The sequence below is a fragment of the Lissotriton vulgaris genome, chromosome 3_2 (assembly GCF_964263255.1).
Source record: "Lissotriton vulgaris chromosome 3_2, aLisVul1.2, whole genome shotgun sequence".
Taxonomy (NCBI): Eukaryota; Metazoa; Chordata; class Amphibia; order Caudata; family Salamandridae; genus Lissotriton; species Lissotriton vulgaris.
In genome coordinates this window covers 160,479,142-160,505,684 of record NC_141690.1, presented here as the reverse complement: position 1 = coordinate 160,505,684, position 26,543 = coordinate 160,479,142, and the positions used below count along the sequence as shown (strand labels likewise).

The window sequence follows — 26,543 nt, the reverse complement described above, 5'->3', positions numbered from 1 at the left end:
CATTCTAATTACTGATTTGCTTCATAGATGATCCTCGTCTCTCATTCTTCTGCGTAGCGATAATTTGCTTTAGTTTAACATCTGAATGTACATACTTTATTTAGGGCATTAAGGGCACCTGGAAATGTGTTCAACAGCTTTGAAAACCAAAGCCTAGTACTTAATTTGAATTTTGGTTGAATGATTTAACTTCTTTAGCAGTCATGGAAAAGCCTCTTTATTATTGTAATTTTACTCAATATACAATATACACTTTATGGTATTTTAGAGCTGCTTTGAAGAATATTTAGTAGTCTATTTCTCCCCCGAGGCATTACATAAAAATTAATATTTTTCTTCGATAGATTTGGACACGAACTGACAGGTGTTAGCCTTAGGACAGTCTTATCCTAAACCTTTAGCCTCACCTCCTCCATTTTGCTGTAATGTTTTTGTTGGCCTTAGGACTCTGTTCACTTCACCACTGTTAACCAGTGCTGAAGTGCTTGTAACCCTCCCCTATACCATGGTAACATTGGCTTATAGCCAGTTGGCATATTTTAATTTACATGTGTAATGTCCCTCCAGTGGAATCTGAGGAAAGTAAACAGTTTATCAAGATCTGTTTACTGTTTGTTTTTGCCAGGAGCAGCTGTGAATATTTGAAAGTAGTAGGGCAAGTATGTGCTCTTGTGTAATGCTAATGGGTGAGCATCTTCCAGGGCGGGTTAGGGGACTCTTCACCGGAGTACTATTTGAAATAAAGGAATAATGTAGTACACTTTAAAGTACATCTTCATATAAATTTGCTGAATAGCTGTAGACTGTTAAAGGGCACTCATTAAATATATTCCGTCATGTTTCACTGGTGTGCTAAGCCAGTGAAACATGATTCTCCCCATGAGTTGACTGCATTTTTTCAGAATGTGCTATGAGTGCCCGCATATGTCATAAATGACCTGTATTGACTCATGGTCAGCATGTATTGTGATGGGTGCCTAATTACATGCAATATGCCAGTGCTAGAATTTTTTGCCTTCAGTAATGTCCCCACCTTTGGTAACCATTATGTCAAAAATTACCTCATGTATGTCTGAGCCAGGATTGTGTCATAGTACCCCCGCCCCAAATACAATAATTGTCCCCCATTATGCCAAAAAGTACATTTAATGTGCAAGGACCAGCATTTAGTCATGGGTGCCCCCATGTCATGAATTTCTTCCTGTATGCCAGCACCAGTATATTTTCAGAGGTGCCCCATGCGAAAAACTTTCATCAGTATGCCAGCACCATCCTTTTGCCATCGGTGTCCCATATTCCAAGCATTATCTCTAGCTAGTGTTCCATTGACAGCATTTTGTCACAGGCGCTTTTAACGCTAAGAATGTCCTCCTGCATCGCCATTTTACCATGAGTTTCTCTTTAAACCAATAAATACCTTCAGTATGCCAGGTCCAATTGCAGACTCGCAGGCATATCCCAACATTTTACCCATGATCGCTTACATTATCTCACTGACATTCATTTTCACTCATACTCACACATGCATTCTCAGTCATACTCTTACTCATTCTCACTTGCTATCACTCATGCGTACTCTGACTCCTTCAATTGAGCTCACTCTATTGCACTCATTCTTACTCTCACTCATTCTCACTAAGTCCCCTTGTAATCACTGTCTCAGACTCACTGATTCTCACTTATTTGCACTGACTTGCACTCACTCATATTCAATCTTACTCTCACTCATACTTACACTCACTTGCTCTCATTCTCACTTAGTCTCTCCCACTCTGATTTACTCATTGTCACAGTTGCCCCACTCACTCTCACTCTCATACACATTTATTCAAATTAACTCTCAGTACCACATCTACGCATGCATACATGCACACACGCCCCCCGAATATATTTTAAAGGATTTTATTTTACTTACTAGAGTCTTCTTTACACTAAAAGTGAATAATAAGGTAGAAGGGCAAAATTGGCAGAATTCGAGGGTGGAGTTTTAACACCCATAAGGACGAGCTACCCTGGTGTTCTTGGCACTATTTTTGCCTCCTCTGAGGCCATTGGTCAGAAAGATAGTGCCAACGCCTGCTAGGAGCAAACCAGGAATCACAACTACAACTCCTGGTTACCCTTAAATGACGTCCGTGAGGCTGTGATTACCAAATGTATGTTCATCAATTTACACTCCTCAGAAGGATGGAAGTCTTTGCCACCTCTGAGGCAAGTAGTCGTGAAGATAGTGCTAAAGGGCGCTAGGAGCAAGCCCTGGTCACTCTCTCTTAAATGACATCCACGAGACTGTATGAAATGTGTGCTAATCAGTTTATCCTCTTAAGCGCTGCCGACGGCCAACGGTCGTCACGAGCGCTACCTCCCCAGTGCTGCGCACGACCATTGGACGTCCATTCAGCACTAGTTCCAATGGACAGCGCAGCACTGGGGAGGGATATTTGCGCCGCAGCTAAGGTGTTAAACACCTTAGAATGATGTGAGGCAGAGTCTGCTGTGCAGAGATTCAGACAGTTGATCTCAAAAACTCATTTGTCAACAGTGACCATTGAGCTCACTGAGCCACCCTGCTGTTCTAATAAAAGTGTGGGGTTTCAGCATAAGACGTACATGGATCTTCCTTTCCTTGCAGAGCACACAAGTGTGATGACATTCAGCGTGTGCAATGACTAGTAATATTTCTTTCGAATGTATACACTGTTTATTTACAGTGTACATGGCCAAGAAATTGGGTAGCTAAATGTTGAATTTCATATTGAAAAAAACATTACAATCTATTAGTTTATAAATAGAGTTATTATTTATAAAGATGAATTATAAATGAGCAACACTCCATTGATTCAGCACTGCAGTGTGGTCTTTGATTAATATACTTGAAAATGTGACCTCAATTCCCATCCGTGATAGATGTATCGCACTAAAACCCTGAAAGCAAAATAAGTAACCACAGAGCGTGATTTTTACTTTAAATATTGTTCCCTTTTTCTGCTGTACAATTAATTCAGCATCAACGTTTAACATCGTGCAAGGCGGAGTGCAGCAAAAGCCAGTCTTCAATACAAGTAATACTTAAAAGAATACCTCATACACTATTGCATTATATATGCACTGAACACATTTTTGTAATCTTAAAAATGAAAGCTCCGATATACTGAAGCTGTTGGCTGCCATTAAACCAGTTATTTGCTATTTAGCCAGGTAATAGCACAGGGGATGTACCTTACTGTCATCAATTCCGGAAGGATTTTTCACCTACAATATGCAAGGAAAAGTTTGACATCCATATTGCAGGTTATGCCACCTTGCACCAGGTGGGTGTTTTTGCACCAGCAGAACTAAAAGTCCAGGTTTAAAAAAACAATAACCACCCTTTACAAAGTAGAAATAGTGGACATTTCTGCAACTGCAATCTGCAAGCCAGGGTCACTTTGTATTATCTATGAACATATTATCAGAAAAAGTGTATATGTGTGATTATCGACGTCAGCCTACTACTAAGAGGCAGCACATAGCAATGTATCCATTTTTTCAAATGACATATTTTGCATAATTAACCAAATAAATATATGCAACCAAAGTGGTAGCCAAAATAATCAATGTATCTGTTATAGATATTATTTAAGTATTAGGAGAGAGGGTTATTGTTGATAAGGGGGGTTGGCGGGACTCGATGATTGGTAAATCTGTGTTTAAAATCAGATTTCTGGAATGTCAACATAATAATTTGCAATATTTCAATTTCCACTGTGAGGTGATAAGCGAGCCAAGAAATCTAAACATTTCGCACAAGGGGTTTTCAACCTTTTCTGTAATGAGAGCTACTTATGTTCAGTTAAACTCATTGAGAGCTACTCAAAGTATTAGCATTGTTTTAGTGGCCACCTAATGCAAGGTCTCTAGCAGTTTACTACCAGCAACCACCTCAGTGCATCAGGCATGGTTGCCAGCAGTAATGTAAAAAAAGCTTGTTAGTATGAAATGCTACTACATGGGTAATACATAACAGCCAGAGCTGCAATGCCTCTCTTACCAAGGTAAAACAAAAAATAGTCTCCTTAATGTCACATGATTTATCGCTCAAATATCAGCTTTAAATATATTTTGGGAACTCAGCCGTTTTCCTTAAAATATAAGCTCACGAGTTTTGAAAATATACACATTTTCTTCTCAAATATACACTCTCAATTTTGGTATATGTAAATTATTTCAGCCAAGCTATAGCTTCTAATTTGTTAGGGTTGGATATACTTCCAGGTAGCTGGAAAGCTACCAGTATCTCACAAGCTTCTCGTTGGAGAAGCATGTTTTACACCTTTCAGTTGGAATAATGTCAGTCTTATAGACTGGTGGGCTATTTGAACTGGGGAAAAAGGTCACTTTAGTTTCAGCAATGTTAATTGCTAATCAATTGTATTTTAATATGGTATGGGATATTTTGATTGATTTTGGAGAACCTTTATTTTTGTAAAGTTATGTAACTGTTGCCTGCATGCATAAATAAAGATTTTGAGAGATTTTCCCTTTCAAATACTCTGATATTTTGGGTGATATTTAGCAAATATACAGTACAATATGGGAACTACGGCACAACTTTAGTGTAACCCACTTGTCACTTCCGACCGTGCAGAGAATCCAATGAACTCTAGCTTGACAGTCAGCTACAGATTAGAGTATAATATGAAAAGAACTGTCTGAAATCTACATGACATATTAAAATCCGTGAATGTTGCTTCCAAATTGTCATATACAGTTTCTTAAGGCCAAATGGAGTAGCACAACTATCAGGACATGGGATTTAGTATCCGCACAGAGCTCATTCTTGGACTCTTAAAATGAATTAATTCTCCTTAACCCTGACCAACAGTTAAAATTAGGCACATTTATCACAACAGAGTAGTCCCTGAATTTTCTTCTTTTAAAGCATGGCATATGAGTTAAAAATGCAAATATTTATGAACTACAATACAAACGTATATTAATTAAATATTTTAACAGGACAAAGGACTGTGGCAAATTATACCAGAATATATTCCTGTGTAAAGTTCAGTTTGTTTGAGGTGGAAGATCTTCAGACTGTTTTAGGAGTCAGTTACCATTAGGAAACCATCACATCTCGCAACCAATGCGTCATTTCAGCTGCGCAATGCATCTTTGATGCAGACCCTCACAACGCTCCACAAACCAGGAATGAAAAAACTTTGTTCAGTAGGCCCAGCGGGATCCATGTATCCGCCCCACACTATATTGCGGTCGGACTGTGCTTGTGACTTTGTCCCTGTCTGGAGCGACCAGACCTCCACAATTGGCGCTGTGCGCTTTTTGGCGCTATTTCCACTGAACTCATTAAGCTTGCATTTTTCTGGTTCTACTGATTGGCTTTTTGTTGATTTGATATTGTTTTAGTGATCGATATTAGTCTAGTCTTCTAACTTGGGGGCCCATTAGGATGTCGGGCGGATTGCCCCCGCCAGGCTGGCGGTAGCCAACGCCACTGTGGCGGGCACATCCTAATACTCCTCACTGGATCCCCGCCCCTATGGCGGGCGGTCCCGATTACCACGAGGATGGCGGGCGGGCAATGTCCGCCCGCCATCCTAATGACCCCTCTGGTGTGGGATCCTTTTTGTGTGGTGTTTTTCACTTTATTACTGTTTGAAGTGTTGCACAAATAGTTTACACATTGCCTCCAGATTAAGCATGTCTGCTTGTGCCAAGCTACCAGAGAGTTGAGCACAGGTTAATTTAGTGTTGGCTTGTGCCTTACCCTGGCAAGGATTGTGGCTGTTGCTTGACTAGGGCTCACTCCCCAGTCAACCAACAACCCAAGTCCTTACATTGGTAGAAGTGGTGGCATTAGGACTTGTGTTGTTGCAGTCCCATACAGTGATTTTGTGTACACTACTATCCCACACCTGAAACCGATTTGAGTTTAAATTCTCCATGATTGCCCTTTTTTGCTTTTTCTAAATTCTCTCTCTGACGGAGGCAAAAGGTGCTGAGGGCCAGGGCAGAAGTCCACTATTCACTGGTTACAGCAGCAAAAGATGATAATGCGACAGGCAAGGAGAGGATCTGGATACACATCCTGAGGGGCAGGAGTCTGCTGAGGGGGTGATGTAGCTCCTAAGTTGGAGCTCCCTGCCAGAGCAGAGAGTTATGCATCTTCCAGTGGCCTTTCCCCAGAGGTCTGGCGGACAGGAAGGCATAAAGGTTGTTTTGGCCGGAGATGGCCAAGATCAGGACAAAGGAAGTAAAACTAGCCATGGAGAAGAAACTGGCCTTCGAGAGACTGGCTTGTGAAAAGGAGCCTCAAAGAGCTGTACCTCAAAGCCAGGCAGGCACAGTCCAGCCTTACTGGTTGAAGCATACCTACAGTGTCCTTTGGGGACAAGAGGGTCTGGTGTCTGACTTTGTTGTGGGGTTTGACATCAACAAGTGGTTTGAAGCATATGAGGTGGCTTTGCAGATGCATAGGATCCCTGAGGAGGATTTCGGTGGGTTTGTCACGAAGCTCATACCTAGGGAGGGGAGGGACACCCTACTGGCCCTAGATAAGGGAGACAGGATGAGGTAACCCCCCAGGAAGGACACCCTTGTCAGAAAATATGGTCTCACCCCAGAGAAGTGCAGGCAGACATTTAGGGACAGTTGTAAGCTGGACCCGCTGTCTTGTGTGGATAGTGTGGATTGCAAGGCACTGGATGGTTGGGTGAAGGGCAGTGAAGTAAAGTACTATCAAGGGCTGTACAATTTGAGTTCTCTAAAGGTCCCCATACTGGATCCGAGGGTCAGGACTCCCAGTTCCCACCTGAACAGAAGAATAAATGGTTCCCTGATAGTAAGTCCTGAGGTAGGGCACACAATAAAAGTGCTATGAGTGTCAACAGATTTGGCCCTACAATGGAGGATGCCAAGTGTCCCAAGTGGGCACTGCCTCCCACTGGTAGGTAGACAATGGGGTTGGTTGGTATACCGCGGGGGGAGGAGATTGCTCCAGTTAGGACGGGGGACACTGTAGAGGTGATCCCAGTGTCCCTGGGTTAGAGAGATGGTGCAGATAACTTACACGCCTATTAACTCTACGAAATACAGGTAGTGGGTTACCATCAATGGACAGAGAGTGGAGGCGCTGGGACAAATTGGAACCCGCATGACAACTGTAAAATGTTATCTGGCGACCTCCTAGCAAATAGACCCTGATACAATCCAACAGGTCATTGCAGCCGACAACCATGTGAGTCACTACTGGCTCTGGTTCCCTTTGAGTGGGGAGGCCTCAGGTTCCTTAACGGTAACTGTGAGTCCATCAATGCCTGTGTATTGGCTGCTTGGCAATAATTGTGAGCACACCATCTAGAAGAAGGTGGAGCTCAGGGTGGCCTGAGTGAGTGTGTCTGACCGCATGTCCATGGCAGTCAGAGATGGTAATCAGGAAGACCTGGAGCCTGGAAGAATGGCCCAGTTACCTGCCAAAAAGAGGAAAGGCAAGGGGCACACAAAACTTGCACCTGAAACTCTCATCGGCCGGGAGGACCAGGGCTCACACCGCAGTCAACCAACAACCCAATTTTGTACACTTTGTAAATGACTGTGAGAGTTGTACTCCAAAGAGACTTTCTTATTTCTATTTATGGATATTGTTTATTTGATATATTTACCCTTTTACATTAAAATTGATACATTATCACGCACATAAAGAATAATCTACTCCTAATACTGTTTAATTTGCTGCTGGCTTTCACCTTCAGATTTCTAATTGTTGGGTATCTGAGAAATTAGTGCATTCTGAAAAGTGAAGCCAGCCAATGTCTTTTATGAAACTGTGGATCACCTCTATGTCAACTACTAGTAGAATGTTGTGTGCATCTTCATATATTGACATATATGGTTCTTTGACCACGCCCTCCTTGGTCCTTCCACTCTTCCTACTCCAACTGATTCCCTCTGTGAACTTCTCACATCAATCTCTGCTACCAATGTATTATAGCTTGATTATCAGTGAGAACATTTATAATCTAATGCCAAGTAAAAAGTGGGTTCAAAACATCTTCTTTTATTTATTTCAGTTAGCTGTACTGATTCACTATGTTGATCTAGTAAATGAAAACCTTTCCTGACTTGCATGCTGCAACTCACAAGCATGTTTTTTTTCATTGCAGTATCTCACCACCAGGCTGTTCATAGCCATCTAGAGAAACCAGCAAGTACCGCAATCCTCTGCCACAATTGTGGAAATGCTTGTAAAGGGGAGGTTTTGAGAGTGCAGAGTAAATACTTCCATATTAAATGCTTTGTCTGCAAAGGTAAGCATCTACTTCACCTGCATGTGAATATTACAGTCAAGTCTGAGTTATCTTGAGATTTTGATTTTGTTTCCCTTACTAGTAGCAACATTCATCTTAATCTGCATTAATGTTAACTCCTTTAAAGAGTGCTCCCGCTCAAGACCCTCAGCACATATGTCGTTTTTTGCCTATGTTCCCTCAGAAGATGCTTTGTTTGGGTCTGGGTCATATCCTGTTTTTGCAATAAGGATGGATTCAACCCAGATCTGTGACTGGGGTGAATGTTTTGCCATTGTGCAACATTCCGTCCATTATCTTGTTTGTTTTGCTGTTCACCCTATCTGGGAAGGGTATGCCCAGGCGTGGGTCCCATGCTCACTACGCCACTGCGTCAGGCTATCCTGCCTGAAGACGGCTGATAGCCAGAAACCGGTCCTAGGATGCTTGATTCCGGTCCAGGGAAGACATGGCTTGGCAGTTGGGGCTGGACTGTTCCCATGAGGCACAGGGTCAAGACTGATTTGAATATGGCCATGTCTGAAATGGGGTGGCTTGGTGAGCAAAATAACAATGGATTAAACCTAGATCTGTGACTGGGGGTGAATGTTTTGACATCGTGCAACATTCCGTCCATCATCTTGTTTGTTTTGCTGTCGTTGTAACCCAAACATTTAAGTATACTTATTCCATGCCATTGATGTGGTGAAATAACCCATGTAATGTCTACAAGATTATTAATAAACACACTTTTTCTCACATGACCGTATTGTATAGTACCACTGTGCAGTTTAATTGGCTTGACAAAACAAATAATTTTTTTCTCTCCAATTTCATTCTATTGGATGACAGAAATAAACAAATTTGGGGTACACTCAAATGCTTATTTTGTATGATTCTATTTCGTTGTAAAGATTTAAGCCTTTGTGTTGTGTATGGTTATTGCAATTTGAACTACTGAACAGTAAAATACGGCAACGTGATCATGAGAAACCTATTTGTAGGGAAAGACAATTTTAAGGAAATACTAAGAAATTGAAAACTAAATGAAACATTTTAATGTTAAGGAAAAATACAAAATCACATTAAACTTAGGTGGAGATTATGGGTTGTGAGGAGTTCTTTGGTTCAGAGATAGGTGATATTTAGTGGTGAGAAGAAGTTTGAGGTGTTGGGGATGGGTGGTGTTCAGACACAGTAGGATTTTTTCGGGTTCAGTGATGGTTGGTGTTTAGGGGTGGTGCAGCTTTTTTTAGTGATCAGGAATGTGTGTGGTTTAAGAGTGGTGAGGGGCTTTTAAGATTCAAGAATGAGTGGAGTTGAGGTGCTTGAAGGAGTTTTTAGGGTTCAGGAATAAGTGGAGTGTAGGAGTGTTGAGGTGTTTTTAGAGTTCGGGGATCAGAGAAGTTAAGGGGTGTTGAAGGACTTTTAGGGTTCAAGAATGGGTAGAATTCAAGGGTGTTGAGGAATTTTAGGGGTAAATAAGGGATGGGAGGAGTTTATGGGCCGAAAGAGATTTAGCGTTCAGGAATGGATAGAGTTTAGATGTGTAAAGAGGTTGTTAGGGTTCAGAGATGACAGGAGCTTAGGGATGGCGAGGGGTTTGGGTTTTAGGGGTCATAGTTTAGGTGTAGTGAAGGAATTTTAAAGTTCAGGGATGGGTGTAGTTTAGGGGTTTTAGGATTCAGGGATTGGTGGAGTTTAGGGGTCAGGGATAGGTGTAGTTTAGGCATGATGAAGGTTTTTAGGAGGCAGGGGTGATGGTGTGTAGGGGTTGTGAGAGGGTCAGGGACAGATGTTGTTTAAGGGTGATGAGGGATTAGCTAATTAAAACCAATCAGTGTAAATATTTGACAATGTAAAACTATAAATCCAAAATAATGTCCCTTGAAATAAAGCACCGAAGTAAGTATCTCCAGCAAAAAAAAAATTGTGAAGGTAAGACATTCAAACTTGCAGCTTAAAAAACGAATCATGCACAAGGCAATTTTAAAACAAAAGACCTTGCATGAATTGGTTTCTTTGAATGGGTAAATGCCATTCATCCTGCAAACATCTGTTAAACACTTTATGAGAAATGGTTTTTCAGTATTGGTATTACATGAAATTGTTTTTCTATGAAACCACATTCATACAGATGTCGAGAGAGCTATTTATTACCATTGTGTCTTTACCCCTCTTTTATTAAAAACAGACATTATTTTATTGCTGGGATATGTGTGGTTATATTAGTGTGCAATTGTATTAGCTCTTTTTTGTATTTTGTTCCAATTTTAAACCGTGTGAGCCTGATGGTTGAGGGCATCAGTTTGCTGAACCACAGGACTTGGGTGAGTGGAGCGCTAGAAGGTTAAATGCAGTTAGCAAAGCTATGGTTAAGCAGGAGAGTTTTATTAGTCATAGACTTAGGCTACAAGGTAGTGTGTCTACTGTGGGGACATTGCCAACAGTTAAATTACATTGCATGTGATATAAAAGGCCTCTCTGGATCAGCCTGATATAGATTTGGACACTCCGAGGCCTGTATAGACATGTCACAATTAAACCATGTGGTAAAGACGCTCCGTGTTAAGCCACATATTTTGAGATACATAGTCATGCTTCAAAAATAGTTTGGAACTTGGTTTTAGGGTTTGGATTCTCAATGTACCTGTTTAAAATTACCAGAGGAGTGATATCCATTGTGATCTAGATGTAGGAAGTGGCACACTTCTAGAACTCAAGATACACATATAGTCAAGATTCAAATACAGTGTAAAAATGTTATTGGGTTTGCTTGCTTGACATAGTGTCATCCCCAACACCTAAAACCCCTTGTCACCACTAAATATCACCCATCTCTGAACCAAAGAACTCCTCACAACCCATAAACTCCACCTAAGTTTAATGTAATTTTGGATTTTTCCTTAACATTAAAATGTTTCCTTTAATTTTCAATTTCTTAGTATTTCCTTAAAATTGTCCTTCCCTACAAATTGGTTTCCCATGATCATGTTGCCGTATTTTACTGTTCAGTAGTCCAAAATGCAATAACCATACACAACACAAAGGCTTAAATCTTTACTGTTGACTCTAGAGGCCAGTTGATCTCATAAGAATCGGTATTGTTGAATGTAATTCACAGGCAATGCTAAGGTGAACTAGCCAGGTCATTTAGCATGCCATTGTGTTGGCCAAGAATCAAGTGGACAGGATTTGATATTTTTCAGTGAGATGTCTCTTCAAAGAAAAGTTTTCAAAATTATGTAACACAATATTGCATAACTTGGAGCACACAGTTTTTCCTACCACCTTTATGAATCATTCACCCAGCTTCCACTCTCTCAGTTTTCACACTAAAATATAAATCTTTGACATTTTGTTCTGTCATTAGGCAATGTATAGCCATCTCACTCTATCATGCTATAATCTGACTCATCTATAGTATACACTTATCTGCATCCTCCACACCCCACCCCTATTGTTGAGAAAGGCAATGCCCTTTCTGATGGATGCACTACATCAACGCATTTCTGCTATGACGTACACCAAGTCATTGCTAACCCCACCTAAACAGCAGTGATGATCCTCCAACTGATTATCAGAGGAATTTAGCCAATCTTTTTTTCTAGGTTACCTAATCCATCGTTAAAAGCCTAGTAGTGAGCAAGCTGGTTTACTGCAACAGCCTCTGACACTAATCCTTCTAAAGCTGGACAAAGACAATAACTAAATACCTCTACCATGCAAATACTTTTTAACCCTACACAGCCACATACCCATACTGTCCTATCAAAACCTATCCCAATGCATGCTATTCAGCTCAAACTCCCCAACCTGGTTTTTAAGCCATCTTTCCTCCCGAATTCTCAAAATGTTACAACATGTGTTCCTTTCCACAGGGGCCTAAATTAATAAACTATTTACTGTTGTAATCTTATGGCAAGAGCAAGTGATTGCATTTACAACAGAATGGTACATACCAGTGGTTTCCAATCTTTTCTGTAACAAGAATTACTTATAGTTAGTAAAAATAATGCTGAGATTCTACTATTATTAATGTTGCAATAGAGGCCACATCAGACTAGTTTACACTAGTTCCCAACATAATCAGGAGTACAAGTAGTGATCACCACAGTGTATCTGGCAGAATTGCAAGCTGTAATGTAAAAAAGGCTTTGTCAATTTGATATATATCTACATGGGTAACACAACAGCCATAGCTACAATGCCGTTAATACAAAGGTAATAATACCTCAACGCCACATGAATTATCCCTAAAATATCACGTTTGATGTACAAGCTCCTCTTTGACCCATACCCATCCTATAAATAGGCAAAGATTTACATGTGTCAAGAAGAGGAATACATACTTCCTGGTGGATAGGGCAACAGAACGGAGGTCGTTGTGTGGAATGGCATTTTGTGCAATGGCATTTGGTGGAGTGCTGTAGGGTGTAATGGGATGGAGTGGAGTGGCATAGTAAAATGGCATAGAGTGGCATAGCGTACATTGGGTGGCATGTCATGCACTAAAGTGGAGCAGAAAGCGTGTCATACACTAGAGTGAAGTAGCATGGAGTAGCGTGTCATAAAGTAGATTGGAGTGGCATACAGTGCAGTTGCGTAGAGAGCAGTTGCACAGAGTACAGTGCGTAGACTGCAGTGGCCTATACTACAGTAGCATAGAGTTCAGTGGCATACAGTGCAGTGGCATGCAGTAAAGTGGCATAGAGTGCAATGGCATACAGTGCTGTTGTCTAAAGTGTAGTGGCGTCAAGTTCTGTGGCCTAGAGTGCAGTGCAGTTGCACAGAGTACAGTGGCATACAGTGGGGCAGTGGCATACAGCACGGTGCCATAGAATGCAGTATTGTATTTTTTAAAACCTTTTTTATAGTACTGCAGTACTTTCAAGGTAGTACTGTGGTACTTCAGAAACTTATTTTTTTGAAAGATACACATATACATACATACAAACTTTTTTTTTAAAGTAATTTTTCTTACCTGTCCCAAGTTATTAAAACTCCCTCATGTCTTCCAAGGCATGGGTACCCAAGTCTTTATGTAGATTTTGTAGTGAAATTCGGAACATACACGAAGTGTGTAGCAGCCTTTTCATTTTATAAGGGCAGTCATTAGCCAATAAATTGTGTTTTGTCAGCACCATGTACCGCAGTATAGCATAGCTCAATATATCACTGCGTTTTTGTCCCTGATTACTAAAAAATGGCTGAACTGATTTTTATGAAATAGCAAAATAATCTTTAACGCACAATAATCTATTTTCCTGCCATATTTCATGAAAATCAGTTCAGCTGTTTTGCTAATACACTTTAGTGCAAAGTCTATGTAAAATGCATTGGTGGACTCCTTTTTTTTTTGTTGCACCCCTTTAATGAATCACCGCGCAACTTTGTATCATCTGACAATGTAGAACAAGTAATCGATTTGAAAAGTTTCACGGAGATTCGTCAAACGGTGGCAAAGTTATTAGCAAGAGAAATTCCAAGAAATTCCTATCTATGGGAATCCTATTACTACAGATTGGTTACACACACACCCATCTACAAGTGGTCTGATGTACTGTCATGCAGATATGTACAGCATTACTGTTTACAATACTTTTGTTTAAAATAAATACAAAATGTAAATGCACAATATAACACAAATGGCAATCCTCAATTGACAAAAATAGCATACCATATCGTAAAGTAGCACAAATTATTCCCAGAAAAAATGCCATAATTCTTTGGTCACACGTTTGTCCATGATCCACATGTTACTACGCATCTCCCATTTACACTGAGTCTCACTAACCTCATTACTTTTAATCTAATCATGTCAGAATGTAAAATAAACCATGGATAGAGTGGAATAAAGATAACTTGTCTAATCAACATTTCTCCTTAAGAAAATGTTCCTTGGCATGGGTTCGGTTAGAGATGTAGACTTAATGTGCTATCTTTGTTTGGTTAGGCTTTCCAGGATGGGTCCCAAGAAAGTTAAAGGCTCGCACTTTCCTGTTTGTCTCAGAATTGCAGGAAATATGCACCTGCTATTCTGGCAAATGTCGAGTTGAAAGAAATGTTTTTTCAATAAACAGACAGACTATCATGTAATAAAAGTTACAGGCTGGCGATTCACACAGACAGAAGTGTATTAAAACTGTTTGTAGAAAAGTACGCTCCTACCGGTCGAAGTTTCACGCTTTTCAGGAATTCACAAATCTCTCACCAGTTATATCTGGAAATGTGCACCAGTCGCAATTTTCCAGGCATAATCAATGGACATTTTAGTAGAGTCAGTTTTTTCTATAGGTGCTGGTTTCTTAACAATGCACAGTTGTAAGTAGGAGTGCCAAATGGTACACCTTTGTTCTCCTTTTCTTTCCATTGTGAAAAGTGTTTCCTTCCTCTATGCCCCACAAAGTTTGGGGGATTTTGTATTCCCCATTGCACCCAGGAAAATTATTAAAGGTCTTATTTATGCCTAGGTGTAAAATTCCCTCTCCATATAGAGCGCAGAGTTCTGAAAAACCACACAGAGCAGTGGGAAGCAGAGTTTTCCCTCTCTCGCGGCTCGCCAACGTTAAGTTGGTGAGCACGAGCATGGAGAATCGTACTCTAGACTAACTTCCGGTGAGATTTCTCAATGCGGGGGATCACGACAGGTCACTACCGTTCGATTTGAGAAACCTGTTGCTCGCGTTGAGGAAGCTGCCACTCGAGTAGAACATCTACTGGAGCGTCAGAAAGAAGTAGCGACCTCTTGCGCTGCGCGTGGCGCCATTTATGCTGATTTTACAGAACTCCGTGGAGCGTGACTGAATTTTTTCAGCACTTCACAGAGTTCTCTGTGAACTCCACACAGGCCTAGTATTTAGTGTTTTGTGCAGGGGATACTCCGTCACAAATGTGGCAGATGTCCTCTGTGCCAAGTTACAAGGGCATCATAGCCTGTCAATTGTAATACAGCAGATGTAGTAGTCACCAAGTTTTGCAGTGGTAATTCGCCCGCCATATCCTAAATAAATCCCATTGCTCTGCCTTTGTCAAGATTAAACTTCTGACAATCTACACTCTATGAAGGGTTTGCAAAAACTATTGTTAATGACAACACAGTGACACATTTCTGGGTATGCACAAGCTTTCAAGGTTAAACATGTCTTGAGAAGCCTCCTCCCCACACTTTGGGCTTGCTTGATTATGATGGCGATCGGTCTGCCACTGACAGGCCGTCGGTGACAGTCCAACAAACTGACATCCCTTCAATCCGACCGCCACATTATGATGCCAGTGGTCGGAAACCTATAAAGTCGGAGTCCACACTGCAGCCTCGGCCAGGATCTTGCCAGGATAGCAGTTGGAGTCTCGGCCCTTAATGGCTGTGGTGTCGAGCCAGGCACAGCCATTGGGATTTCAATATCCCTTTCCGACAGCCTGTTCATGGTGGGCACACTGCCATTTACAGGCTGTGGGAAAGGGATATTGGCGGTCTCAAACAGGGTCCCCATCCCTCATGGGCATCTGCAAAGTGACCCTGGGTGCACATGCAGTGGCCCCACTCAACTCCATACACCATGGCACGTCCATGGACGTGCAAGAAGTGCTCCTTTTCACAGCAGCTTTTGCTGCAACACTTTTCCTGGGCTGCAGCACAAGCTGCCATGAAGAGAATTACTTTGCAACTGCCAGCCCGGCAGTCGTATCGTGATACAGCAGTCGGATCACCGAATGCTCATCAAGCGGTCTCCTGACTGCCACAATAGCGGGCATCTTTTTGACCGCCCAACATCATAATAGGACCTTTTGTGTTCGATTTACTCCGGTGTCATTTTACACTGTCTTGCAATAGTCTTACTCGGAGTGATAGAATTTATGAGTGCAACAACTTTCCTGAATCTCTCCTAGTCATAAATCTTGCACTGTTTTATGAGCACAAATGGCTTCTCATAACGAATGAAGTAAATAACATATGAAGACATATGAAGAGCGTTGGCCCAAAATGCCCAAAATGCCACAACATGGTACTATTTCATTAACTATGCTAGAATTATGAATATATGCACAGTCTCTGCAATATTAGACACAGCAGCCATATCGGAGGGTCACAAATTGCGTCCTGACTCAATATTAACGAGCAGAGGAGCCAGAGGAGTCTGAAATATCCTGCGAATATGTATTTTGCATGAGAAATGAATAGTTCACATGTTGTATCACAAAATGCTGAGCAGGTCGCAAAAACCAGTGCACAGTTTGCAGCCACTATTTGCCACCTGCCCAATGTTCGATGCATCAGGTTTCTGTTATTAACATTTTGTTTTTTTCTAGGCTTTTGTTCTCTAGTCATCTCTTTTCTGTGCAGTCATTTTAAATATTTTTTTCACGTGTCAATTAATATTCAAAATTGTTTTTATATGAGTTGCTTACCTGTCTTTACACCAGCTAGTTTCTGTGTCATTCTGTTTGGAAAGGTTATTTTTACAGCACGTTTAGCTATTGTTAGGACTTCGAAAATAAAATACATTTATAGCAGTCACCCAGCCCCCGACAAAATAGTCCCATAAAACCTGGATGATAAACTATTTTTGGACAAAAAGTCTATTTTCAGTGTGGTTGTAAGCACACAATTGTTAGCGAGGTGACGGCTAGTGGCCTTTCAGTGACAGCAATTCAGTTTAACTACCCTTTCGCTGATATAGTACAGATATCTGCTCACTGCCTACCTCCTTGCAGACATGTGTCAGAACAGATCATAATAAAAACAAATGGCACAGTTAAAAACTAAAAAAAAGTCTCAACAGGGAGACCATGGAAAGCTCTTTTTTTCTCAGTGATACTGTTTTAAAGATTTTGCCGAACTAGTACGAAGGCTGACTTCCTAAAGTAGGAGATTAGAAGCTAAGTAAATTTAATAGAGCAAAACAGCAGAGCAGTTAAAGTGGGAGTGAAAAGTTTTTGAAGTTTTTTTTTAGAAACGGTCACTGCCACACTCCTTGTGTGCATGTTTGTGCCCTAGTGATTCCATTTGCTTCTCCCCTCACATCTGTTTTCGCTTCTTTTATCGTGTTTTTAAAAATAGGGGTTGTTTACTTTTTTGACGTGGACCGTGGAAGACAATCATCACTTCCGACTAGTGGTCCACCTCAAACTAAAGTTAAGCAACTCCTCTTTGTGGTCTTCCATAGTCATGTGATAGAGTTAGATTTTATTTTTAATTTGTTGGAGGCTCCCCTCGCTATGGCCCACCTCTAGGCCCCCACCTCCTTTTTCTTTATTGGAGATGCCCTCCTATTTGCATGCTCCATTGTACTACTCCAGTGTGGCATTTCACCACATGCCCCTGTCACGTCGATTACTTATGTGGTGCAGTGAATGTGATGGACTATCATTAAGGAGCAGGGATACACCAGGAAAGCCACATACCAATCAGGACACATCACATACGTCTCGAAATGCAAATAACAGGAACTTCCTAGCAACATTGTTACTGAATAAAATTGTAAATTTGTGACCCCCTAGTTAAGACTTGGGCTTTAAAGCCTGAGAGGTCACTGAAGGCACGTGGGAGGAACATATATATATTTTTTTGTTTAAGAATTTTATTGATTTTTCAAAATTTAAGAAAAAGAGGAAAACAAAAAGATAACATCGTTATCTGAACAATAAAACCGAGTACAAATATAATATGAGCAAAGAATATAAAAATACAATAATATTAAATGCTACTAGAAAGAGGGGGAGAGGAAAACAAGAAAAGAAGAAAAAGACAATAAAAAAGAGAAATAGAAAGAAAGTAAAACTGTATAGGATAAAATATGATAGCAATAAGAAGCAAAAGAGAAAAGATAAGACGTATTTAAGAGATAGAAGCATGTGAAGCAAGATTAGTTGTGTAAGGTAACCAAAGAAGATCAGATTTAATTTTTTGGGATTAGGTGGAAGAAGAGACAGTAGCAATTCTACGTTAATGACAAATGAAATTCCTCCAAGTCAATGAGGATAATTTGGAATTATCTTTCCAACATGACATAATAATTTTAAAAGCTAATGCTATAAATAGGTCGAAAGATAACGATCTAGGGGTACAATCATCAAATTCAGGTGAAGATGAACCAAGAAAAACATTATGCAATGATTACATTTGAACATTTTCATACAAGTAGATCAAACAGAACGCCAAAAACTCAAAAAATTAGCGCAATCATAAATTTGATGCTTTAAAGTCCCGGTAAAATTAGAACATGACCAACATAAGGGAGATGATGCAGTGGAAAACTTGGATATACAAACAGGAGTTATCACTGCTCTGTAAAATAAAGCGATTGAGTAATACGTGCAGTAGCAGAAATGTTGAATAATTTAGACCATAATTTATCGCAATCAGAGACAGATAATGGAAAAGATATGTAATTTTCCCAGGTCAATTCTGTAGGAGACTTAGGACGTTCAGTAGGATGTAATGCTAATAGTTTGTACATGTGAGCTGCTTTAGGGTTATGTTCTTTAGAAATGTTATAGAGCTGTGTAGGAGGAATTAGTGAGGTGGAGACATTGGAAAGATCAAAGGTAGTTAAGTGAGACTGCAAAGCTGTGGATATTAAAATATATTCATCAAGGAATGTATTAGGTAAATGAAATTGCCTTTGTAATACAGGAAAGGGAATGACAGATTTCTGGTGAACGAGTTGATGGACAAAGATAATTCCCTTCTCCTTCCAATGTTCGTAATAGAATGATTTACTTTTGTATTTAATGTATTTGTTATACAAAATAGTAGCAGATAAAAAACATTGAAGAGGGTCAAGGCCATCAACAAATATGTTATATAGTAGGTTTTGGGAGAAATTTAAAATAGGGTTATTAGCTGTGAATGTACAATTAGACATGTAAACTATATTACGAAAAGAAAAATCTTTTAATAAGGATCTTTCAAAAGAAATCCATTTAAGTATAGGAGTATCACCAAAGTTATAGGGAAGGGCAAAAAATTGTCTGATTAAAAATGCGGAGTTGTAAGCTTTGAAATCAGGAAATCGCACACCTCCTTCAGATTTGGGGCATTTAAGTTTGGCAAGAGAAATGCGTGGGTGTTTATTATTCCAAAGGAATTTAGTGCAAATGGAATACATTTTTGAAAATTATGATAAAGGGATACGAAAAGGTAACATATATAATTTATAAAGGCTATGAGGAACAATCATCATTTTAAAGGTGTCAAGTCTTCCCCACCAAGACAAATGAAGAGGTGACCAAGAGAATAAAAGCGATTGAATCATATTGATTAATGCATTAAACGTATGTTTAATTGTGACAGGTAAAGTAGCAGAAAACCAAATACCAATGTATTTAATTTTGGTAGGATACCATGTGAAATTAGTATCATTAAACATATATTGATAACATAGAGAATTCAGCGGAAGTACCTCTGTTTTTGAGAAGTTCAAATTATATCCCGAGATACTGGAATATAATTTAACCTCTTCCAAAAAGGGAGGAAGGGAAATGGTAGGGTTAGACATATAGATTAATATATCATCAGCGTAAGCTGACATTTTGGTTTCTAGAGAATTATGTATGAGGCCACAAATATGTGAGTTAGCACCGATACGTATAAGGAAGGGTTCAAGACATAGAACAAATAACAAGGGGGAAAGAGGACAACCTTGACGTGTACCTCTAGATGGGGAAAAAAGTTTAGAAAAATGGTTATTTACAAAAATACTAGCATGAGGTTGAGAATATAACAATTAATTATAAGAAATAAAAGGTGTGCCGAATCCAAACCATTGAAGTGTTTTAAACATTAATTGCCAACTAACATGGTCAAAGGCCTTCTCTGCATCCATGGACAGCGCTGCAAGAGGGGATTTACTTTTCTTACTGAGGGAAATGACATTGGCAAACATGCGACCGTTATCCGCAGCCAATCTGCCTTTAATAAAACCTTCATGATCAGTTTTGACCAGTAATGGGATAATATTCTCAAGACGGGTAGCAAGAATTTTTGCGAATATCTTGCAATCATAATTAATTAATGATATAGGGCGGTAATTTTTACAAAGGGAATGATCTTTGTCAGGTTTGGGAATAAGAACTATCAAAGCTTCCATAAAAGAACCAGAGGCTTTGGATTCAGCAATTAAGGAATTAAAAAGTGCCAAAAGTTTGGGAATGATAATAGAGGAAAAGGTGGAATAAAATTCCACAGAAAGGCCATCAGGTCCTGGTGCTTTTGACTTTTTCAAAGATTTAATAGCATCAGTCACTTCCTGTAAAATAACATCTCTCTCCAATAAGTTAAATTCATCAGGTAGGGAAGGAGGAGAAGGGGGGCCAGAAAAGAAGGTATCTAAATTTTGAGGGGAAGGTTTTGTGTCATCGGAATATAGTGAATGGTAGTATTCATGAAATAAATGAGCAATGTCCTCCTCTGACAAAGCAAGGGTATTAGTTGATTAATCTAAAATGGATCCAATACTTTTACGTTCAGATTTAATTTTTAAGTAGTTGGCCAACATCTTACCGGCTTTATGTTGACCCCCATGATATTTAGACTTAATTTTAAGAAGGATATTGCAAGCATCCACGGTAGCCTACTTATTAAGCTCAGATTTGGCCTTAATCAATTCATGAAGAGTAGAGGGGGATTTGGAAGTAAAATATGTGTGCTCCAAAAACTTTAATTGTTGTAATAACGTTGCATACTTATTTTGAGTGATTTTCTTTTTCCTTCCAACATAGGAAATAGTGAAAGCTCGAAAAGAGGCCTTAAAAGCATCCCAATTGTTAGAAGTGGAGGTATCAGAAGGGTTATTAAGAGTAAAAAATTAATTGATAAACTTAGTAGCTTCTTTAACAAAAGGGGTATCCGACAGTAAAAAAATTATTCAACTTCCATCTACTAAATTTGGGGGAACCTAAGGAGAGATCCAAAACAGAAAGAACAGGATCATGGTCAGAAATGAAAATAGATCCAATCTCTGATGACAAAAGCGATGGGAGAAGGGATTTACCAATCAAAATGTAATCAATCCTAGAACGAGTTTGGTGAACATTTGAAAAGAAGGTAAATTCAATGGAATCAGTGTTACATGTTTTCCAAGTATCAAATAATGCACGAAGACAATGGCAGATTGAAAAGCTTTGTGGGATTTATCCTGTTTAAATTTACATTGGGATTGTCTGTCAGAATACGGGTCTAACCATTGATTAAAATCACCAGCAACAACAATATTCGGACAATCAATAGAAGCAAGTAAAATCTTGATGGAATTCCAAAATTCAGAGTCAGGCTTAACTGGGCCATAAATGTTCAAAAGAACTAATTCTTTGTTTTGTATAACAACTTTTGCCATTACCCATCGTCCATCAGTATCATTGTGAGCAGACAAAATTTGCACATGTAGAGATTTATGAAACAATATTGCAACACCACCCCTATTACCAACTGAAGGAGAAAACACAACTTGACCCACCCATTTCCGCTTTAATTTAAGAGATTCAGTATCACTACAATGTGTTTCTTGAATAAAGGAGACCTGAGCATTTAGTTTTGATAAATGTAAATGTGTGTGTCTTGTAAAGCGCACTGCTACCCGGAGGCGTCCTGGCGCTATAGACCGCTGGGGAACGCGTCCTGGCTTTCCCTGTGAGATGTTCCCTACTGGGTATCTCCAAGGTGAAACCAGGCATCCCCGGTGTTTGTGGGGGGGCCGTTGTGGAGATGAGGCAAGCTAATGCCCAGAGTTGCCGAGTGTGATCCCTGGTTAGAGTAGGCACCGAGGCGAGAAATATCGAGTCCGCTGACCCTGGTTCACGACCCTGCGTCGGGAATTGAACCCTGGTCCCGGGCTGTCCTCTGCTTCTGGGTCTGCCACCTCTAACCAGTGAGCCACACTACTCCACTCCAGTGAGCCACACCACTCCACTAAATGAGAGAGTACCTTTTGTCTTTTGACGGGATGACCAAGACCACGAACAGTCCACGTGACAAGATTACACATGATGGAAGGTTGGGAGGGTGTTACATGGAAGGAGATGACACATTAAAAGGATACAGCTGTAAGAAGAAAAATACCAAATATAAGCTAGGAATAAAAAGTACATTATAAGACAAAAACAAAAACAGCACTAATGAACACATGCAACATATGAAATATAATTAAAGGGAAAAGATGGACACGAACAAAAAAGAAAAAAAGAAGAAGGAAGAATAGAAAAAAGAGAAGATAGATCATGGAAAAAGATCCAGATCTAAGAAAAAACATCAAAGATTGACGCATGGGGTGCAACTGAACAGACGGAAGATGAAACGAAGGAGATGAAGATAAAAAGAATAGAATCATGAACAGCCCTCATAGAAAGGATAAGGAACAGATACAAGAACATTCAGCAATGAGGAGAGGAGCCAGTAGCAGAATGTTGAGACAGAGTAAGAAGAAAAGCTCTCAGCTTAAAAGGATCATCAAAAGTAATTTTACAAAGGCATGGATGCAAAATGCCATAACAAATATTTAACTGTCTCATTTGAGGACGGAGAGCCAAAAACTCCTTTCTTCGTGCATTAGTCGCGTTGGAGAGATCCTGTGACAGATGGTGGTATGACCTGACCAAATGAGACGACGCTTTGCTTTAGCAGCTGAGAGGACACGCATAAGATCCGTAAATTCCAAAAATAGCATAAAATAATACCCCTAGGCCTGGAGGCATTTGGTTGAAGATGACCTAGCCTATAAGCAAGTTGAATGTTTAAGGAGGGCACTGTAGGAAGTTCTAATAGCTCTGATAGGAATTTCTTAAGGAAAAGAAGCATGTCCTTGCCGTCAATATTCTCCGGTAGGCCATACAAGCGTAGGTTATTACGTCTATTTTGATTTTCAAGGTCCTCAGAGTGGAGTTTGAGACAAGGAATTTCCTGTTCCAATATTGGAATATTAGTAGAGACATCATGAAGATCAATAATGCATTGTTCCATATCCAGAACCTTTGTTTCCATACTAATCCACCTGTCCTCTATCTGTTGAAGTTTCTCATTTGTCGTAGACATAAAAGATTTCAGCCCCCTCACCTCATCCAAAATGGTGTCCAGTACGGGATTTTTAGAATATAAGATGGGTGAGGGAGGGTCATTCTTAGCTCTCTTGGGTTTAGGGCCTGTAGGCATGGCTTTAGCCGAAAGTGGTGCCTCAGTAGCCATTCTGGAATTTCGTGAAGAGTGAGATGTGCTTCTTAATAAAGATTTTAGTCTGCCCATAAACTCAATGGACACACATCATAATTGAAGAAGAGTCAGAAAAAACAAAAGCAAAAATATATGATATACTCCAATTGCATTCCAGCACAAGTTTGGCGAGCATTTAGTAAATCAAAGGCCTACAAAACTGTTAAGTGCTGGGAAGTAAGTCAAGGTAAAGATAGAAGGCATGACCGTATATGCAAAAAGGTATATATCTGCAGAGAAAAAACCTCTTAATAATGTAGAAACTTCATAAAAAATAGTGTAAAGCCTGTTCAATTTATTCAGAAGGTGAGAGCCATACTCAATAGAAACAGCTTCTGCATGGTTGAAAACAACATGCTGAGAGGAGTCTCATACGATAGCAAAAAGTGAAGGATCCCTGGACCATGGATACATATTAAGTATGCAGGGAACGATGCTTAACTCTTGAGCAGAGCAGAGAAGAAAAAAAAGCGTCACATTGCCAAGCGTTTGCAAGGGTCTGAGGAGCTCCGGTTACCTGAGGCAAATGCTAAGGAAGTCTTAGCAAACGGTGGGCAATACAAAATGGCGGTCCGAGTGAGAGGAAAGTGCCTCCGCTGTCACCGTCTCACCCCTTGCTTAAAACGCAGTCGAAGCAGCTCCAAATGCCGCTATGACCATTCAGACGACGAATTCCTGCATCCGCCCGCACCAAGGGGCAGAAATAAGGGCTTGAGCAGGCTTAGGAACTCCGCGTCCAAGCGAAGCTCAAAACACAGCCGCCAGCCTGCCGTAGCGCTAGACCACGCCCCTGTGGGGGGAACATATAATAGGAAAACTTTAAGGTAATCTAAAAGGAAAATTAGGAGTTGAGATCACACATCTGTGTCTCTGATGACAAAATATATAGACAGCAGTGGTCAGTACCACAATTTATGTTTGCCATGCCTTTTTGTTAGTCTAGCAAAATTACCAATTCAGAAGGTTTTTTTGTACTTTACTCTGGATAAGTATCTGAAGATTTTCAGCTGCAATCAGGGAGTCCTACACCGTAGATAATTCCATTTTTTAATGAATATGGTGGACCATTGATTCAAAGATTCCATTTCATACTCCGAAAGGGTCAGAATCATTTTGGCATGTAACCAAGGCCTGTGTGACTAAAACCTATGGATGTCGTCTCTGTCTAGTAACTGATGAAAAATTCAAATGATTCTCAATAATTCCATGTTGATGTGACCTGAAGGGCTCTGGGGTACTGTCAGTGCCAGTATGAACTAGTTTACATCAGTGTAATACTAACTCTCTGGCTGTGTAATGGGCATGTTCTCATATCAGAAATTTGAACAAGCATTTGCAATGCAATAGGTCTGCATTTGCGAGAGTTAGGGCTACTGACTTTGTAAATGACAATGTCTTTTACCTATGTGTTTTGGTTTTGAGTGGAGTGGATTCATGTGGTTTGGAGTGGAAGTATGTAGGTTGTATTGGAATTGTTAGTTGTGGAATTGTGTTCTGTGGAACTGTTTGGTTTGTAGTGTATTTGCGTAGTGAAATTATGTATCATGGTAAATAGATAGGGGTGAGAGATGCACAGAATGATAGAAAAGAAGATAGAGAGGGATAGGTAGCTTTTGCACAAAATGGTGAATGAACTACAGGTAGAGAAGCCAAAAGAGTGTGTGAGAAAGAAGGGGAGAGCAGGCCACAGACACATAGAGCGTGGGTTCGAAGGACTAAAATGTTGAAAGACACCGGAAAGAAACTGTGCTGAAAGACCTGATGTGAACCAATATGAGAGAGGCAGGAAGAGTGTGTGAGAGAGCAAGGGAGAGGTGTGAGAGAGAGTACGAGAGAGAGACAAACAGGGTGACAAACAGACATTGTCCCTTTAACAATCTTATGTTAAGTGCGCAGAGCGCTGACTTGCAGAACTTCTCAATGCTTGAACGCTTCATGAAACAAGCACACATGATTTCTAGCACGCATAAAAAATGAGTGGAAGCAGAGTAAGAGAAGCAAAGGAAAACAGGAACAAAATTTGAATTTATAGGCAGTAGTCTCCAGTGCAAGCCCCAGGTTGCGATATAAGGTCACTGCTTTTAATGCTTTGGACAGTTAGCAGACCTAAAGATCCACAACAAGAGTTACGAAGGTGATTTTAATATACATGTAGCAGGTAGACGTTTGATGCATAATACCTAATTCCCAAAATAAGTACATCAACGCCTCGTCGGGTGTGCTAATTGCTATACAAGTAGAATTACAACACAAGAATACAAGTCGAAGCCCGACTCTTACACTCAACTGAAAATCCCTTACATCCTACCCCCTACATACTACCCTATCCTGCCCCCCCTTGGGGGGCAGACTAGGGTAGTATCAGTGCCCATGCTCGGTCTAATTAGGTCGGATAAGCAGGTAATCACAGGCTGAGCACAGAATATCAGTGTTTGGGGCTAAGTCCAGGGGCTGCAGGGGGGGGTGGCATTAGTGCCACTATTCCAGGCCATGATCACACATTCGCTTCCTTGTGCCTTCTAAACCTTGAGGACGACCACACCAATGGTGACAAATCGAACTTCAATGAAGATAGCATTGCTCACTGTTGAAACAAACAATCTTCTGAAAGTGCAAAAATAAAACAGGCACAGGCTGGGTGTGGAAAGAAGAAATGGGAATGGGTGGATGGATGGATGGGAGGGAGGGAGAAGAAACAGACACTAGAGCGAGTGAAGGGAGATGAATGCGAACTCGGTGGCTGAGGGAGGAGAAGTAATGGATAGGGCACAGGGGTGGGAGAGACAACAAGAAGGAAATCAAAACAAAGCAATCGTGGAGATGCTTTGCAACTAAGAAGAAAGTAAGTCCAAAAACAGGCTATAAGAGTGAACACTGTATTTATTTGCTCAAATGTAACAATGCATTGGAGGCACCAAAACCAGAAACTTTACACACACAGGAAAAATGGCATGGCTACGCCAACGTACAACTCCTTCCAGTTCACTACTCTCTCATCCTATACCTCTCTCAATATATACTCAACCTCCTTTATTGCTTCGCCCTTCCAAATAATAGAA

At 40.3% G+C, this 26,543-nt stretch overlaps 1 protein-coding gene across 2 annotated transcripts in view; it reads left to right on the top strand.

Annotated features, from left to right (window-relative positions):
• The window catches only part of ABLIM2 (actin binding LIM protein family member 2), a 954,368-nt gene that overhangs the window by 259,470 nt on the left and 668,355 nt on the right, over positions 1-26,543 (top strand). For both annotated transcript variants that reach the window (XM_086964134.1, XM_086964133.1), the window contains exon 2: positions 8,160-8,303. In XM_086964134.1, the coding sequence (XP_086820260.1) occupies positions 8,160-8,303 (144 nt within the window). The remainder of the gene's footprint in view (positions 1-8,159; positions 8,304-26,543) is intronic.